The following is a 17,701-nucleotide window of genomic DNA, read 5'->3' as shown; positions in this document are numbered from 1 at the left end:
CATTTTTGCTACATCTGCCAAGGGATCGGCATATTGAAATCCAACATACACTTTTTATAGTCGGCTGGTCCCATTAAAATCGGCAGGTTCGGGCCGAATTTCCTCGAATTTGCATGGGCACCATTAGCTTGTAAATTATGTTGAAGCATTTGGAAGCCCAGTGTGTTTCAAAGCACATCAAATATTTCTGTCTCAAAAATTAAAGCACTGCGTAGTCAGTTTAGTCTGAGAACAGCACCAGGATCATCTGTTAGGAAGCATACAAGATGCACAGTCATTGACCTTGCTTTTTCCCCCAGAAAGAGGAAATCTTTAGATGCTCTGGTAGTCTTAAGATGTTATTGGTTTGATACCAATTAGGATAGCAGGGAGTTTAGGAGCTAAATGCATACTTTCTCATTACTGAGTTCAATGTATGAACAGTATGCAGTAAGCTAACTTCCCCTAGTGGTGGATGCAGGTATAATACATTATTCTATTATAATACAATATATGTATTATATTTAACTCTGTCTATGCAGGGGATGTGGTACTCTGTATTAGAAAGTGGGAGCTCCTACTGCTATACAGATTTAGTCAGCACATAAACAAATAAAATACTGCCTAGTTTATAATAATCAATTACAAAATAACATTTATAACCTGATCAGAATACAAGCCGGATAATCTGAAACTCTTGCGCTACAGGAACTGTACCTTTTTATTTTACATGCTTGGATTTTTGAAATAAATAGCAAGTCTACATATATATATATATATATATATATATATATATATATATATATATATATATATATATATTTAAATATATATATATATATATATACACATACAGTACATAATCACAACATGCACTTTATGCCAAGTGTGACAAGTACAAATCCTTCAGGAACCTATAATTTCAATGATTTTTCTCAAATAACTGACAGATTCTTTTTCAGATTAAAACCAATCTCACATCTATAGATGGTTTTGATAACTGCTATATAAGCAGCGATTTTATTTATCAACAGATCAACACGGCTGTCATTGCTATGAAGCACAGTACTGGAGAGCTACAATTAATAATTGGAGAATAATTTCCATCATTGCAAAAACGTTTACACGTGTGTAACATCCTAATGTTGAGACATTTTGGAACTGTGGTCGGATCAAGGCCAGTCTTTACGTCTATGGACCACTTTATTCCGATACCCTAATTCTCTTGCATCAACTGTGGCTTTCAGTATATTAGCAATTAGGGAATTGCTGTCAGACGTATATTCCTGTGGTTTTGTTCTTCATAGCTGTCTTCTGCATTTGTGGTATATGCAATGATTTTAATTCTACTCTACAGTAATCCCTTCCCCTAGTTTAATTGAATATTTTCTCTTTGGCTGCCCCAAGCTTCTAATAACCACTGCTCACTTTGTTTTATTAAAGGTTATCATGGCATGTAGCTACAGCATATTACATTTACATTGCAAGCGTCTCGCTGCATAGTGCTTTGTGTGCGAGATGATGAAATGAGAATATCATTATATGCTAGGGTATTTTTTTTTGCTTGCTTTTATTCTAGCAGCTTTTTTCCTGTTTGCTGAAACCTTGCTGGCCAAAGATAGAAAAATGTCATATAAATGAGGGAAAACGATAACCAGTTTTCAAAATCATGTAAAAAAAAAAAAAAAAAAAAAAGAAACTCCTTCCCTCTCTGGAGTTTTTATAGTTTGTTTTTAGATTTTTTTTGTAAATATTAATTCTTTTTCCTAAGGCGAGGTTCATGCAGAAATATTCAGTGCAGACATTTTCTTTTCAGTTTTTTTTTTGCATGAAAAATGTCTTTTTACACATTGCATATGAATTTTACCAAGTACGCCTCAGCTATAATGTGGTAGAGGCATGCAAATAAACAGTTATTTGCCACATGAATCATAAAGCGAATATAAAAAAACAAACCCTGCCAGGAGGAGGAAGAAGAGCAGGAGGAGGAAGAAGAGCAAGAGGAGGAAGAAGAGCAAGAGGAGGAAGAAGAGCAAGAGGAGGAGGAAGAGCAAGAGGAGGAGGAGGAAGAGCAAGAGGAGGAGGAAGAGCAGGAAGAGGGAGAGTCGCGGGAGGAGGAAGAAGAGCAGGAGGAGGAAGAAGAGCAGGAAGAGGGGGAGGAGGGAGAGGAGCAGGAGGAAGAAGAGCAAGAGAAAGGAAGAAGAAGATCAGGAGGAAGAGGAGGAAGAAGAGGACGAAGAAGAAGAGCAGGATGAAGAAGAGCAGGAGAAAGGAATAGTAGGAAGAAAAGCAGGAAAAAGAGCAGGAGGAGGAAGAAGAGCAGGAGCAAGAGGGAGAGGAGGAAGAAGAGCAGGAAGAGGAGGAAGAAGAGCAGGAGGAAGAGAAGGAAGAGGAAGATGAGCAGGAGCAAGAGAGAGGAGGAAAAAGAGCAGGAGGAAGAAGAAGAGGAAGAAGAGCAGGAAGAGGAAGATGAGCAGGAAGAGGAGGAAGAAGAGCAGGAGGAGGAAGCGCAGGAGGAGGTGAAGGAGGAAGAAGAGGAATGGGGCCGGGATTATTTCAGTGCAACATGTACAAATAGCCTGTAGGCACGGAAGGGGGGAATGGAAAGCGAGGAAGATGCCACTTTACTCTAATAGGATATGTTACAAAATGTATGGCATTTACATGTACTACTACATTATGCAAAACATGTATAATTATAAGTACACTTTAAGTTAGATAACATTAGTAGATAACGTATTTTACATTGCAATAACGCTACTACATTTGCACGGTGTATTCCTTAGGTTAATTGACTGACCTAAAATGTCAGCATGTTGTAGTCAGAATTACTATTATTATCTTTTGATAAAAACAATCTTTTTCCAACTAATTGTATGTTGCATATAGTACAATGTTTACAATTTGTAAAGGACAAAATACTGTTATTTCACTGCTGCATTGTTTGTCTCATTGTATTTTACACACGTACTGTTGCTAATCACATATTCTTACAATTTTGCTGTATGAGGTGAAGACTTTATAAGAATGTGCACAATTACCATCATGGAAAAAGTTTTAACAGGTCGGAAAGTAAGCACATAAAGTGAAATTCTATCTGGCATATGATAATCCAGAAAATCCAATAATCTAGCATCTATCAGGTCCTATTGATGGCAGTATTTCACTATAATCTTACCAAACTTTGCAAGTCAACCTCGCATACTTTAGGAATTTCAACATAGTAGATGTATCTGAAACTTATAAACGTATAAAGTCAACATAAAAATATAACATAAAACTTGTATACCATGCCAACCTGTTTATATGTCCGTTCAGCCACGCACATCAGGAAGAAGAACATCCAGGTGAGACAGATCCGAAGCACCAGATTAATGAATGAGAGAATGAAAAGTAGAGGTGTCGGGGGTCCACCACAGAAGATTGCCAGGTACTCCTTGCTGGACAGTGAAAAGATCTGTTCCATGTCCCGTTCATGACACAAATGGAAGAAAAATGGGAAGGCTACCAAAGTCAGAGTGACCACATTTCCTAGCATTTGATATCCCACACCATGCTCATAGGAGCTCACCTGAACACGACAAAACAAATAATTTTTTGTTGCTTTAAGTAAAAAACATTTTTCCTACACACCTGTTACTTTTCCTCCACTACTGTTTTTTTAAGCAATATGGCTGCTTATTGCCTACCCAGGCTTAGTCCCACCGGTTCCACGTACACATTTCCTTAGCCACTTTTTCCTTCTTACCCGCACAACTGAAGTGAATAAAGCGTTTATATGAAGCGGCAGAAGAGCTGTCGCTCCATAGAAATCTGTTATGGAAACAGTCAAGTCCAGTGCTCGTCCATAGACTTTTATAGGTACTGTTTTACCACTCGGTACAACTTCGTACAATTCGGATCTTGTTCATATCCGAAATACAGCCATGTGTACAAGGTATTATGTGGACCTCAATAGCTTAGTCTCCGGAACATTGGGGCCAATAAATAGGGGGTGTACCTCTTTTCAGATTTCAAATGATTGGGGGTATGTTATCATAACATGTCTTATATTAAAAAGATCTATTTTCAAGATAAAGCTAATAAGTAGACTCATGCTTGCAATACAGCAGTTTTTAGCATGCATTAGTTGAATGACTATAATGTTTTTATTTCCTGTTTTTTAAGTGATCAATGCAGGGTTTTTTTCTTAATTTTTATACACCCGACTATTGCTTTTTTGTAGCATTTTTAGGCTTTTAGCTTAAAAAGAATAGTAAAAAAAATTAGGTTTTTTACATTTTAGCTATTTTTTTCTGGTAATAACATAGTCCCTATATTATTACCGCATGGACCAGTCACATGACCATCGGGAACAATAGAGGCAGCGACATTGCCGCGGCATCTATTCTATACACAGCGCTCATTACGAGAGTACGGAGAAGACAGAAGATGTGAAAACTGCTTCTGTCTTCTCTTTAGGATCCCTGGCAGTCTGACTGCCGGGCACCCGACAGTCAGCTGCCCAATCGCTCCAGCAGCAAACTTAAACCCGTGCTGTATGGCTACAGTAGTCGGCCTCTTAACCTGTAACATTTTTAATTCACTGTATAAATTCTCATAAGATTATTAATAACATAACCTAATATTGAGCAACCGCATATGAGCATCCACTGCTAAATTCTTCTAATCCTAATGCAATGTGTGCTGTTAGTTCTGCAATGTGGAAATGTACAGATGTTGTAGTAGAAGATAAACAAGAGTGTCTTTCTTTTCAATGTATAAGTAATGTTAAGTCATCATTGGTAAAATATAATCGCATTTATACTTCATAGGCTGGGCTTTCACTAATGACTCTTTGTAATGGCTCTTTTTTGTTGATCTGCCATTTCCAAGTCTGCTCTATAAATACAGAACTTATACAGAACAGCTGCTGTTAAACATGATAGGTAAATTAATTAATAGGAATCGTAGTTTCATGTACATGAAGAAAGAAGACAAGTGCAGGGAATGGAGAAGTCATAGATTTCATTAATGTGATAATTACGGTGTTAACCTTTTCCCTGCACACTTCACAATGTCCCACATATGCAGGTAGAATGTCAGGAAGAATTCTTTGAAGGTCACTACAACAATGAAAATGATGAATTTCTAATAGAGGCATATGGCCCTAAACCCGGTGCAAAGTTTTGTTTAAGGAAATGCATCAACTACACATAGTGATGTGCTGAACATACATACGTAATTAAAGTGGATCTGACAGTTTAATATGCTGCTCTATGTAACAGCAGCATATTACAAAAAATGTAGCGTCATTTGGCTAATAGGATCATTTGGCTGAAATAATACAAATAGATATGTTAGGAGTCTGGTGTATTCATGAGGGGAGCACTTCCATTGACATCATAGGCATGCACATATACACAGCAGCCAGCAGGGGAGCGTTCCCCCCCCCCCCCCATGAATATAGCAGACTCATAACTATGAGTTTGCTGTGTTTTGTCAGCACTCCTATTAGCCAAACGGTGCAACATTTTTCTCTGCTGTTTTGACTACTAGGAATAAAAACTTGTATCATGCTGCCCTTATATAGGGCAGCATTTTCAGTTGACAGATCCACTTTAATAGTTAATGTTATAACATTATGATCAGTAAGGGTATGACCACTATGACATCCGTAAAACAAAGGGACTGAGTTCCCTACAAAAAGTGGCCAGGAAGTTTAATCTGCAGTTTTTGCATTGTGGCGCCTTCTTTCTAGGGATTGGTGGGGGTTTTAATGAAGTTATATGAAAAACCGTGTATAGACACTGTGCTTACAAAAATGGCATTATATTGATTCCATTGTATGCTATTTGCACCTTGAATTATATCATTACAATTGACAGTTGCTTATAGTATTAAAATATCAGGAGTGATTATCAAGACTGAAACCACATCACAACCACTGGGTGGTCACACAAACACATACAGCATAGACGTCTCGTGACAAAGTATCACAACATAATATTTATTTTCTTTTTACAAAGTTGGTCATCTCGCTTCACATATCTCTGGATATGAGGAAAGGTAAGGAAGAACACATCTGTAAATTGTTTTATGGTGGCTTATGCCTTTACAGAGAGGGGTTTTGAGGGTATGCTTTTATTATGAAAATACTGTGATATATGAGAAATGTTTTTCTGCACTTTAAAAAGAAATAAGAGAATTAAAGAGAAGTCATGCTGCCAGGTGAATGAATGTTCCCCTCTGACACGGCACTTAAAAAATTCTTGATTATATCCTTTAATAAACAAAATACATGTGTGTAAAGTGCAGGGCAGCTAGAGTTTTAGGCAGGGCCAGATTAAAGGGGTAATCCTACCAAAACAATTTATCAACTATCCACAGCATACATGATAAGTGTATGAACACGGGGGGCTCTCGTCTGCATTAAAGGGCATGCGAGCTACCACTCTATTTATTCTCTATGGGACTGCCGGAGATAGCGGAGTGCTATAGAGAGTAGTCTCGCAGAGAATAAATAGAGCGGCAGCGCACATGTGTGACTACTTCTCTGTTCATATTGGGCAATTGGGACCCAGTTCTCTTGATTGGTGTGGATCCTAGCGTTGGTACCCACTTCGGTCAAGCACTTACAGTATTCCTTATCCGGTGCATAGGTGATAAGTTGTTTTGGTGAAATAACCCCTTTAAGGGCCCATGCACACAGCCATATTACACATCAGTGTTGTGTGGATCTGTAATATTGCGCCCAAGGGCTCCTTGCCAGCAAATCAAACGATACTGTTCATGAAACAAAGTATCTTAAATCATATAAACACTTGCATTTTACAAACTGTCTTTAATGGTTTATATATTTAGGATTTAAATATAATTGTACATGGAATAGTTTTCTAAACACATACTTGTTTCATGATGATTCCACTGATGTCAAGTACAGACATATCCGCCTTCTTACACTCATTCTTCTCCCATATAATTGCACTTACTCTCTCAGATGTGGGACTTGTGCCCTGCAGCCAAAACAGATGGTTCTACAAAACAAAAATAAAACGTCACAAATTAAACCCAACTATTCAAATAAACCAGGAGGTCCCCAAACGTTTTAATTCGGTCAGCCACATTTAAACTCTGCCAACGCATTATACACTTCCTTAAGATACGGTCTTAGGCCCCATGCACACGACCGTAGATTTAGTCCGTAATTACGGACCATAATTACGGTCCAATGTTCCTGGTGGATGTATCTAAAGCCGTTACAGTTTCTGGATGACTTGGGGGCCGCCTCTGTGGCCACTGGATTCCTTCATCTTTCTATTTTCCCAGCTACTATGAGCCTCAGTAATTGTAATTGTAGAATTAAAAAGTATAGAAGAAATGTAAGCATTTTTTTAAGAAGTGTAATCGTGGCCTTCGCACCAGGAGCTTGCTTCCCTGATGATAGGATGCAGCTACTGTACATTCCCTAACTGTCTGGTCATGTTATTTGGGCATCTCATGGCAATGTTATTAGAGCATTGTATAATTGTATTATTTGGGTACTATATGGTAAACCATAAGTGGGGCATCACAAGATAATTTTACCGGTTAAAGGCTATGCACACCTTTGAAAATAATAAAAAAAAGAAAATAAAAATACAACAGTATCAGTGTGTTTGGTGCAACTTTGTAATTCTTTTTTATTAAAAATGTATTTAACTTTTTTAGATACAGAGGCTTTGTATCCTGGATACACAGGTTCTGTATCTTGCGCTGAGACCTGAATTTGTCAAGTCAGGGGAACTGACAGGTTCAGTGACAGTGGGTTATGAACTTAGATGTGATTGATAAGAGATCGAGCCTGCGTGTCAGAGACACGCAGGACCTACTGTCACTGAAACAGTGCCACTGACCTGATGGATACAGGTTTTAGCGTATGACACAACTGCTCTGTATACCGGATACAAAGCAGCTGTATCTCAAACAGTAAAAATAAATTTTTATAAAAGGTAAGCACAAAATTGCACTAAACACACTGATAGGCTGGGTTCACACGACCATGTTACGTCCGTAATGTACGGAACGTATTTCGGCCGGAAGACCCAGACCGAACACAGTGCAGGGAGCCGGGCTCCTAGCATCATAGTGATGTACGACGCTAGGAGTCCCTGCCTCTGCGTGGAACTACTGTCCCGTACTGTAATCATGATTACAGTACGGGACAGTTGTCCTGCAGCGAGGCAGGGACTCCTAGCATCGTACATAACTATGATGCTAGGAGCCCGGCTCCCTGCACTGAGTTCGGTCCGGGTCTTCCGGCCGAAATACGTTCCGTACATTACGGACGTAACATGGTCGTGTGAACCCAGCCATACACTGTTTTGATAATAAAAAATAATTTTTTCTCAAATGTGTACATGGTCGTTAACCCCTTAATGACCACCGATACGCCTTTTCACGGAGGCCATTAATGGGCTTTATTCTGATGCAATAGCCTTTTCACGGCGCTGCATCAGAATAAATAAACAGAGCAGGGAGCCGTTAAATGTCCCTGCTCTCTGCTACCAGAGGTAGCTGGGGGCATCCCTGCTCGAACGGGTGAGATCGATATTAGTATAGATCTTACTAGTTTAACCCCTCAGATGCGACGCTCAATAGCGGGCGCCGCATCTGAGTGGTTTTGGAGAGAGGGAGGGAGCTCCCTCTCTCTCCCAATGACACCCGGCGATGAGATCGCCGAGCGTCTGTGTCTCCGATGGCAGCAGAGGGCCTAATAAAGGCCCCCAGGTCTGCCTGTAGTAAATGCCTGATAGGTCATGCCAGATGCATGGCCTGGCAGATGCCTGTCCGTTTTAAACGGACAGGTAGTAATACACTGCAATACAGAAGTATTCTGGTGTATTATAAAAGCGATCGGATGATCGCATATTTCTACAAGAGTTCTACAAGGCGGTTTGTTTCAGGAGCTGTATAAAATCATCCAGACTGACAAACACTGAGGTCTTATTGTTTTCATTCTCACCAACTGAAATACATCTTTTGCTTGAGATTTCCTGCTACCTCCAGCATATTCCTGTGAGAGGTCATCTTCACTGTCACTCTCACATGAGGATCGGCATTGGGGTCCATGCAGTAAGTCATCTAGAAGCATATCTTCTGTCTCGGATCCTTGTCGAGTACTCTCAGAGTCCTGATGAGAGACTGAGAAACTCTGAGAACTATAGCTTACACCAGATTTAGAGCCCTGTTATGTAAAAATAAACATACATGTAGGTTACAATGCATTTCATCTCACAAACACATATTTGCAGATTTATTGTATATAGTAAAGGAATAAAACGAAACACACAGTGTGACATATATATTTTTATGAAAAAGGGCACCAACCCTATCGTACAATATTTTATTACATTAAATAGATTAAACTATTATGCCATGCAAATTTGATGGAGTTTATGAAAACAAAACATCTCTGGTCTTAGGAAACAGACTGACAGAAATTATACGCTTGGGAAACAAAATTAAACAGTGGAGCTCAATAAATGGCTTTCAAAAAGCTTTTCAAGCAGGATCTGCTGCTATGGAGGTGCTGCTCTTTGTGTGGTCCACTGTTACAGCAGACGGTTGTATAATTTTCATAGAAGACAAAAAAGGAAAAGAGCAGCGCTCCTATTGTAGTATTTAAGATTTAAGTAAAGATATAAGATATACTCCTATTGTAGTATATAAGATTTAAGTGAAGATATACAGGAAAGAGTTGTTGCTCTCACCTTTCTATGTTGCACATAGGGAGCAACACGCGTAGTCGCCTATAAGGTAAATAAGCAGCATCCGCCAGACAGAAGACGTCCAGTAGGATTGTCACTTTATTGTAAACCAGATAACGCGCTTTAAGGGTATGTGTACACACTCTAATTACGTCCGTAATTGACGGACGTATTTCGGCCGCAAGTCCCGGACCGAACACACTGCAGGGAGCCGGGCTCCTAGCATCATACTTATGTACGATGCTAGGAGTCCCTGCCTCTCTGCAGCACAACTGTCCCGTACTGTAATCGTGTTTTCAGTACGGGACAGTAGTTCCACGGAGAGGCAGGGACTCCTAGCATCGTACATAACTATGATGCTAGGAGCCCGGCTCCCTGCACTGAGTTCGGTCCACTACTTGCGGCCGAAATACGTCCGTCAATTACGGACGTAATTACTGTGTGTGCACATACCCTTAAGGTATCGCACACTTCGTTCTCAGATCAGCTGATCTGTTATCTGGTTGACAATAAAGGGAGAATCCTTTTGGATGTCTTCTGTCTGGTGAATGCCTCTTTTCAAACCTCTAGGCAACTACATGTATAGCACCATATCTGAAGCATAGAAAGGTGAGCGTCAGAACTCTATCCTGTATATCGACATTATATCTGAAATACTACACTAGGAGAACTCATGTGGTCCTTTTTTGTCTTTTATATTCTTTATGCAAACTAAAAGAAATGAATAACAGATAAAATTCAAACCTTGTGATATGTGTTTAAGAGAAAATAAAGCCTAAAAAATATATATTTTACTATTATAGGTCACAACGTTGAACGTATCTGGACTAGATGAAAACAAAGAGAACACACATTGTGCGATAAACAGATATAAAAGTCGACATTGTCCCACTGGTTACTAAAATAATCAATTAAATATGTTATTTTAGTAAATTTCTCAATCTTAAGCAACTTTTCAAAATGTCTGGATTACAAATATCCTACTGTCGTACAGAAGTTGTCCTCACTTGCTGTCCCCAGTGGGGCTCACAATCCAAAAACCCTATATGTATATTTTTCGAGTGTGAGAAGAAACCCACGCAAATGTTGTCCATGGTCGATTTGAACCCAGTGCTGCAAAGCAACAGTGCTAACCTATTTAGTCATATATAACACCTCTTAGCCTCCTGCTGCTTGCTTAATTTACTTCTGAGCACTATAGGAGATGGTTAGTGCAACGAAGTACCATTCACACAAAGCAAGCTCCATATCCACAAACTAAAATGCTTCACAGCGAATGCCCACTGAGCTCAGAGTTTGCAGCTTCACTAGCAGGTATGTCAGAGAAAACAGCGCTTGTAAACAAAAGAAGCAATGCAGAAATCAGCCAATAGCTGTAACATACTCTCCTTCCTGCCATTCAATGCAGCCTGTCTCTGCAGCCGCCACCACACTGAGTCTTGTGGCAGGGCAGGCAGGGATGCCGGGTAGTGCATGCACGTCATACTGCTTACCAGAACTATCCATTACAGTAGAGCAAACCTGTCTCTGCTCGGTTACTGTAATTGGACTATTGGCTTACCAGACTATGTTTATTCTTCACCCCTGGTACTGCGTTTGTACTTGCTTGACTCTCGGTGCTGACTTCTAGACTGCCTGATCATACTTCTGTTCTCATTTTCTTGCTATACCCTTCCATGTACTGTATGTTTAACAGACTTTTACTTTTGTCATTGCAAATATACTTCCTACTGCTCCCTTTGAGTTTGATTCCACCACAGTTAGCCATTATCCGGGGAATCAACCACCGGAACAGCTAGAGGTACTTAAATCCTTGGGCTAGCCAAATAACTAGACTTTAACTGAATTTGCAAGAAACTCGGGGGCTACAGGTGAAATTGTGCCATCTAGTTGGTTCTTTCCCTTGGAATTACAGTAAACAGACTGTTACAACAGCATTACACAACTTTAACCTCTCCAGGTATACTGATCCAGATTTATAAATCCTTTGTTTTTTCATTCAGTATAAAGGTGCATATATTGTGTAAGGCTAGACTGCTAGGACTCAGGGATGACTTTCAGTTCATCTCCGTTTTAATGTTTTTTTTTTTTATATACTTTAATAAAATCTTATTATTGATTACTAACTTTGTCACCCTCATCAGGTTCTTAAAGGATACCACAAAGACCTGGGGGCTAATTCCAGAAAAGACAGTGAATCATTTGATTTATTCCGAATTTAAATTACATTTCTTCCAAAGAGACATTATGTCCACCCTCGAACCCCAGTCGCTATGAAAAGAAATCATTTATGTAACTATGCAGGAAGGCAGTGGTAGATTGCTGGAAATTAAACTTTGTTCTCCCCTTTCACTTTGTTGGTGAAAGCCAGAGTATTTGACTTGATAAAGAGATCTGCCTCATAGTTTAAGAACAGCTGATTTAATGTACCTGGCTAAAGACAGATTCTTCTTCCGAATCCACTGTGCTTTCAGAATCCTGGTCATGCTGGTTTCTTTTTAACAATCTATGTTTTTCCTGTAGAAAATTAAAGATATTGATCATCAGAGTTTAATATAAGTCAATAAATGTCAAATCAGTCAATACGTCTACTGTATTTTTTCATATAGGCTTAACAGATCATCAAGCAATAAAGAAAAAGCCATCTAACGTCTGAGATAAAATATGGACCAGTAAAGCAATCTTCAAAAAATGAAAAAACCAAAAAACCTCAATCCAGTTACTAAAAAAAAACAAAAAAAAACCCAACAATGTTCATCATTACACCACAAATTATGCCAATTTAACACAGCATGTTTGCAACATTCTTAATAGTGCCATTTCCTGCTATTTAGCTATTCATGTTAGTTTAGCACGCAAGTACATAAAGTATATCACATCTTGCTATAATCTATGAGCTAATGTATTCAGCAAAGTAACAGTATGAACAGTTTCAAACAGGGAAAAGGGTTCACTACAACAAGGGAGTCATGGCCCTATAATTTATGTCTTCAAAGCTGTATTTCTCGCTAATCATTGGGGGACGCAGCAACATGTGTATATAGTCCTGCCACTAGGAGGCGACACTAGGTAGGAAAGAGTCGTAGCTCCGCCCAGGCAGGCTATACTCTTCCTACAGACACAGGATAATTCAGTTTCTAGTCTATTCTTGTCGGAGGCAAACATGTCTTGATACTCAGGTCTGCTGTTATTTTTTTTCTAGTTTTATTTATTTAAATTTTTCTCCTTAGCTGCAGATGAGTTGTCAGTCTTTTCTCGGACTAGTCAATCCCCTGAGGGTTTCAGGAAACAAGGCAGTCTTCTGCACTGAATTTTTCCCTCTCCGCCGTTTGCTTAACTTATTTTTTTGCATACTGCCAGTAACCCCACTATACGTGCAAGGTAACCCTGAATACACCCGATGATTCTGGGGGGTGAGTAGGTTATTTCCCATTGCCCCTCCCCCACCTACACCATTTAGGGACCTAGCATTTGGAGACCCTAGATCTAGATGGGATAGAATTTTTTATCGGGAGGGAGATTTCTACTGTTGACATCACTAGGGATTGGCACCTTTTTTTGCACTTGCCTGTGCATCTGGGTCACATTTTCTTGTTCCTTGCCGTTGGTGGGACCGCTCATCCCACGTCGGTGCTGCAGTCTGGCTTACCAAATTAAGTCTCTGACTTTTTCCAGGCCTAGGCAGCAATCTCTCCTGTTTGCTTTTTTGCTCTGCTCCCTGCCTGTCAAATGTTATGTTTTGACCTCTCGCCTCCCTCCTCTGCATCATTAGTTGACTGGAGGGAGGTTTTCCTGGAGGCGGGTTTGGGGATGGGGCAAATGTTTTAGGAGGGCTGTGATCTCCTAGAGCAGTCATTATTTTCAAACGATCTCTGCTATTCAGATTGTCTATTGGAACTATATTCTTCTGTTTTGGTCTACATAGTACACAGCTCCAGTGGTCTTGTAGGCCAGCCTTTTTGCCTGTATTGTTTGTGCAACTTCCCCAGGGATTCATTTTTTTCCCTCAGGCATTGCTGCTTGTTTGTTTCTTCCACCCTCCCCTTCTTTCATATCTTCTCCTCATAGGAAGGCTACAAAGCAGCTTATACAGGTGGGCAAGGCTTCCTTTTACAACTATGGCGGTTGTGATAGGATTACACGCGGCCAGCCTCCCCATGGTGCCCACAGTGCCTGATATCCAGAACCCGCCAGATGGCTACCCTCTCAGGATGTGGCTTTCCCTGAGTGGGCGATGTCTTTTACTCAGGCTTTAGGGGACATTTCCAGACATAACCAAGCCATGGCTCAGTCTTTGGAGTGTGCAATTGAGCTCAGGGACCTTCCTTCCTCTCGCAATTGGACATTACTAAGTCTACTTCTCATGGTAGATACAATAAGAGGCATCGAGATGACTTGGACAGGTCCCTTTCCTCAGGAGGCTCTTTCAGTCAGAACAGGCTTTACAGTTGTCAGCTGCCATGCAAGAATTAATACGTGCTGTCAGGAATGCCTTTTATGACCCCCATCTCCAATTCTCAAGAAGAGGTACCCTTTGAGCGCTAGTGGTGCCATATGCTATGTTTCAAAAACCATAGCAAATTTGGGAAATTATTAACAAAGAAATGGACACATCCTGACAAAAGTTTTGTTCTAAGCGCGCAGATACTTTTTTTTCCTTTTAATGAAGACTTGGTCTCACTATGGTCTTTTTCTCCTTTTGCGGATTCGTCTATCTGTAAGCTATCCAGAACCACTTCTATTCCTCTGTGTGATGATGTGACCCTCTGGACAAGAAGTTGGATTCTCTAGTAAAATCTATTTTTGTCACTGCAGGTTCCGCTTTGCACCCAGCTTTTGCATCCGCTTGGGTGAGTAAGGCCTGCTTAGTGTAGGTAAAGCATCTGCACCACAGCATTCTGACCTGAGCGCAGCAGGATTTAGCCAAACTCGCACCTGAGGTAATCTACGCTTCAGCGTTTCTATTTGAGGCTTCCCTATCGTCAGCTGGCTTCAATACTCATGCATCACTTAATTTGATATTTATCCAGCACTCTGGTTGGCGAAACTCTTGGGCAGTGCATCAAGCTTTCAAGAAGGCCCTTATTGGGCTTTCTTTAGTTGGCAGTAGGCTTTATGGTAAACATCTAGATGGGATTATTTCTATTGTTAAATGTATTTCACTGGTGGTAAGAGTTCTCTTATGGCTCAAAACTGCCATTGCCATATGCAGCCTTCTCTCTAGTCTCAGTGTTGTCGCTCCTTTCCAAGCACCTTGCCGAACTGGCAAGGGGACGTGTACCTGCTACGGAAAGTGTAAGAGCTGTGGAGAGGAGAGCGCACGCTCATCTCTTCAGCTCTTGCGAGATATCAGTCTTGTATTGTCTGACTGGCAAGGGGGCGTGTCTCTGCTACGGACAGTGTAAGCACTCCCCAGCTCTTACACTATTCGTAGCAGAGACACTTCCCCCATGCCAGTTCAGCAGACAAAGTACAAGACTGATTTTTCACAAGTGCTGTAGAGATGAGAGCGCGCATGCGCGCTCTCCTCTCCACAGCTCTTACACTGTCCGTAACAGTGACAGTTCGGGTGAAAAGACTGCAATCGCAAACTCTCTCTCCTCGCTCTTGCTGTGGCACTGTCCATATCTGATTGGACAGTGTCACAGCCATAGTAACACGCCCCCTTGCCAGTACACGCTCTGTTGACCGTTCAGGCGGTTATTTAAATATCGGGCACCAAATATAACGGCACCGATATCGAAATAACGGCGGGAGGTAGAAAAAAATGTAAAGTGCCCCAGGATTTGTGCAGAAAGGTTCTCTTTAATGCATATTTTAATTTATTTGTTTATTTTTCAAATTCATTTCTTTCATTTTCCAATCAATTTATTTGTTTTGGAAACTCGTATATTAAAGAGGTCGGTATCTCCTACATGCACTGGAGGCATTCCTCCTAATATGAGTCTCATTGCCCGCTCAGAACTGAAAAAGATGGAGGCATTCCTCCTATTCCTTTAAATACACTAGAGGCATTCCTCCTAATCTGCATCTTATTGTCGGCTCAAATTTGAGAATCATGGATGCATTTCCCCTATTCATAAAGTACTTTACGAACTAGAGTCTCTACTTGCATACCTCTAATGCCACTAAACTACACTCTGACCATTGTAAGGCTAGTCGTTCATGAATTGCGTTTAAAATATCATAAATGTCCCTAAATCAGCCTCCCTACATGTTTCGCCACTTTAAGTGGCGAAACATGAAGGGATCGTTCCCCCTTCTCTTTGCCTCTCACCATCTTATCCGAGGTAGTGGGCTTTGCATTGCCTTGATATGGTAAGAGCAGTCCGAATCTATTTGGCTGTGACTGAGTCATTTTGGGACTCAGATTCTTTTTCGTTTGTCCTGAACAGCCTCGCAAGGGTGTGGCAGGATTATTTGGCCTCTGCTGATGCCAGTGTGGGTTTCAGTGTCTTGCATGCAGCAGTACGTTAGGTGGTTCGCATTGCTGTACTTTTACTTTAATTTTTTCCTCCCTCTGGGACTGCTTTAGGATGTTCCATGCTTCTCTGTCCCCCAATGATTGAGAAAATAAGACACTTTTTACCATAACATCTATTTCTCGTTGAATCCATTTCGGGAGACAGATCCTGCCCTATTATTTTTTTGTTGCTTACTTCAGGCCCGACACCTGTTCTGACTGGTTAAATTTCGTCCCGGGACCATGGATATACTTGTGTGTCACTGCTAATACTACTTTTGCACAAACTGAATCAGCCAGTGTCTATGGGAAGAGTATAGCCTGCCTGGGCAAAGCTAAGATTCTTTCCTACCTAGTGTTGCCTCCTAGTGGCAGGAACATGGATTCAATGAGAAATAGGTTTTATAATGTGCAAAAAAATATTCTATTGACATTCAAAACACGTAAGTGAATTTGTGATAAATATGCTTGACAGATCATCTTTGCTTATCATATATAATATGGCTCCAACATCACGACAGTCCAGAAAGTATCTTGCTCATTAAAATATTTGTTTGCACAGTAATTATATTGCCATCATTATTTAAACAGAAGCATAAATTACTTGCATATTTCAATTTCCTAAGGGAAGAAACATACATTTTTCGCGACATGCCCATTCGGTTTACAAATGGAAGATACTTTTACAGAGTATGCAACAGTTGACTGAATATTTAATGGAGGCACATAGCACATTTTCATTGCAATTCCAAATCTAGTGCTTATAGTTTGATAGTATTAGTTTTAAATTGCACAGACTGAACTCCTACATCTTGAGGGACATTTCTGAAGTAATGCAGTTTTATTAGTTCTCTTGGACAACAGTGAATACGGCTAAATTATTATGTACTCTTATTTCCTAATATAGAGTCTATTCGAATTTGTCCATCCTTACTGTAGCCATGCACAATGTTATAGGTATTGGACATTGAATGTTTTTTTTGGGGTACTTCAATAAAGCTGGATTTACTGTTTCCATAACTTACACAATTCTAATGACTAAAAAGCTATTCCATTAGATTTGTCTCCTGATGACGCCACTATAAGTGGTGGAACATGTTGGGAAGTTAGTGGTGCTAGTTGTTTTTTTAAAAACTGCGTTGTATAGGAGATTGAGTACAGAACGAGAGATATAGTTATATATATATATATATATATATATATATATATATATATATATATATATATATATATATATATATATACACGCGCACACGCACACGCACACGCACACGCACACACACACACACACACACACGCGCGAGCTTAGCCCGGCTCCTCCTGGTTTAATAGTATCAGCACAGAACAGTGAATAAAAATCAGTTTTGGCTTTAGCATGCAACAACAATATTGACCGTTACGCTGTGCTATATGTATCAAGGAACAATAACAATTAACATGATCTACATGTGATGTAAACACAATAACATCAATAATAGCAACAATGAAGTCTTAATGGGACAGCAAGAATGAAATTCTAGTGGAGAGTGTG

General features: G+C 40.1%; 1 protein-coding gene across 2 annotated transcripts in view; it reads right to left on the bottom strand.

The window, feature by feature from the left end:
- Nucleotides 1–17,701, bottom strand: part of PHTF1 (putative homeodomain transcription factor 1) — a 163,026-nt gene that overhangs the window by 32,340 nt on the left and 112,985 nt on the right. For both annotated transcript variants that reach the window (XM_075850728.1, XM_075850729.1), the window contains exons 10-13: nucleotides 12,138–12,224; nucleotides 8,963–9,184; nucleotides 6,867–6,995; nucleotides 3,278–3,550 (exon numbers count right to left, since the gene is read on the bottom strand). In XM_075850728.1, coding sequence (XP_075706843.1) covers nucleotides 3,278–3,550; nucleotides 6,867–6,995; nucleotides 8,963–9,184; nucleotides 12,138–12,224 — 711 coding nt within the window. The remainder of the gene's footprint in view (nucleotides 1–3,277; nucleotides 3,551–6,866; nucleotides 6,996–8,962; nucleotides 9,185–12,137; nucleotides 12,225–17,701) is intronic.

The sequence above is a fragment of the Rhinoderma darwinii genome, chromosome 2 (assembly GCF_050947455.1).
Source record: "Rhinoderma darwinii isolate aRhiDar2 chromosome 2, aRhiDar2.hap1, whole genome shotgun sequence".
Taxonomy (NCBI): domain Eukaryota; kingdom Metazoa; phylum Chordata; class Amphibia; order Anura; family Rhinodermatidae; genus Rhinoderma; species Rhinoderma darwinii.
Note: the sequence above shows the minus strand (reverse complement) of the source record. Positions and strands in the feature narration are given on the sequence as shown.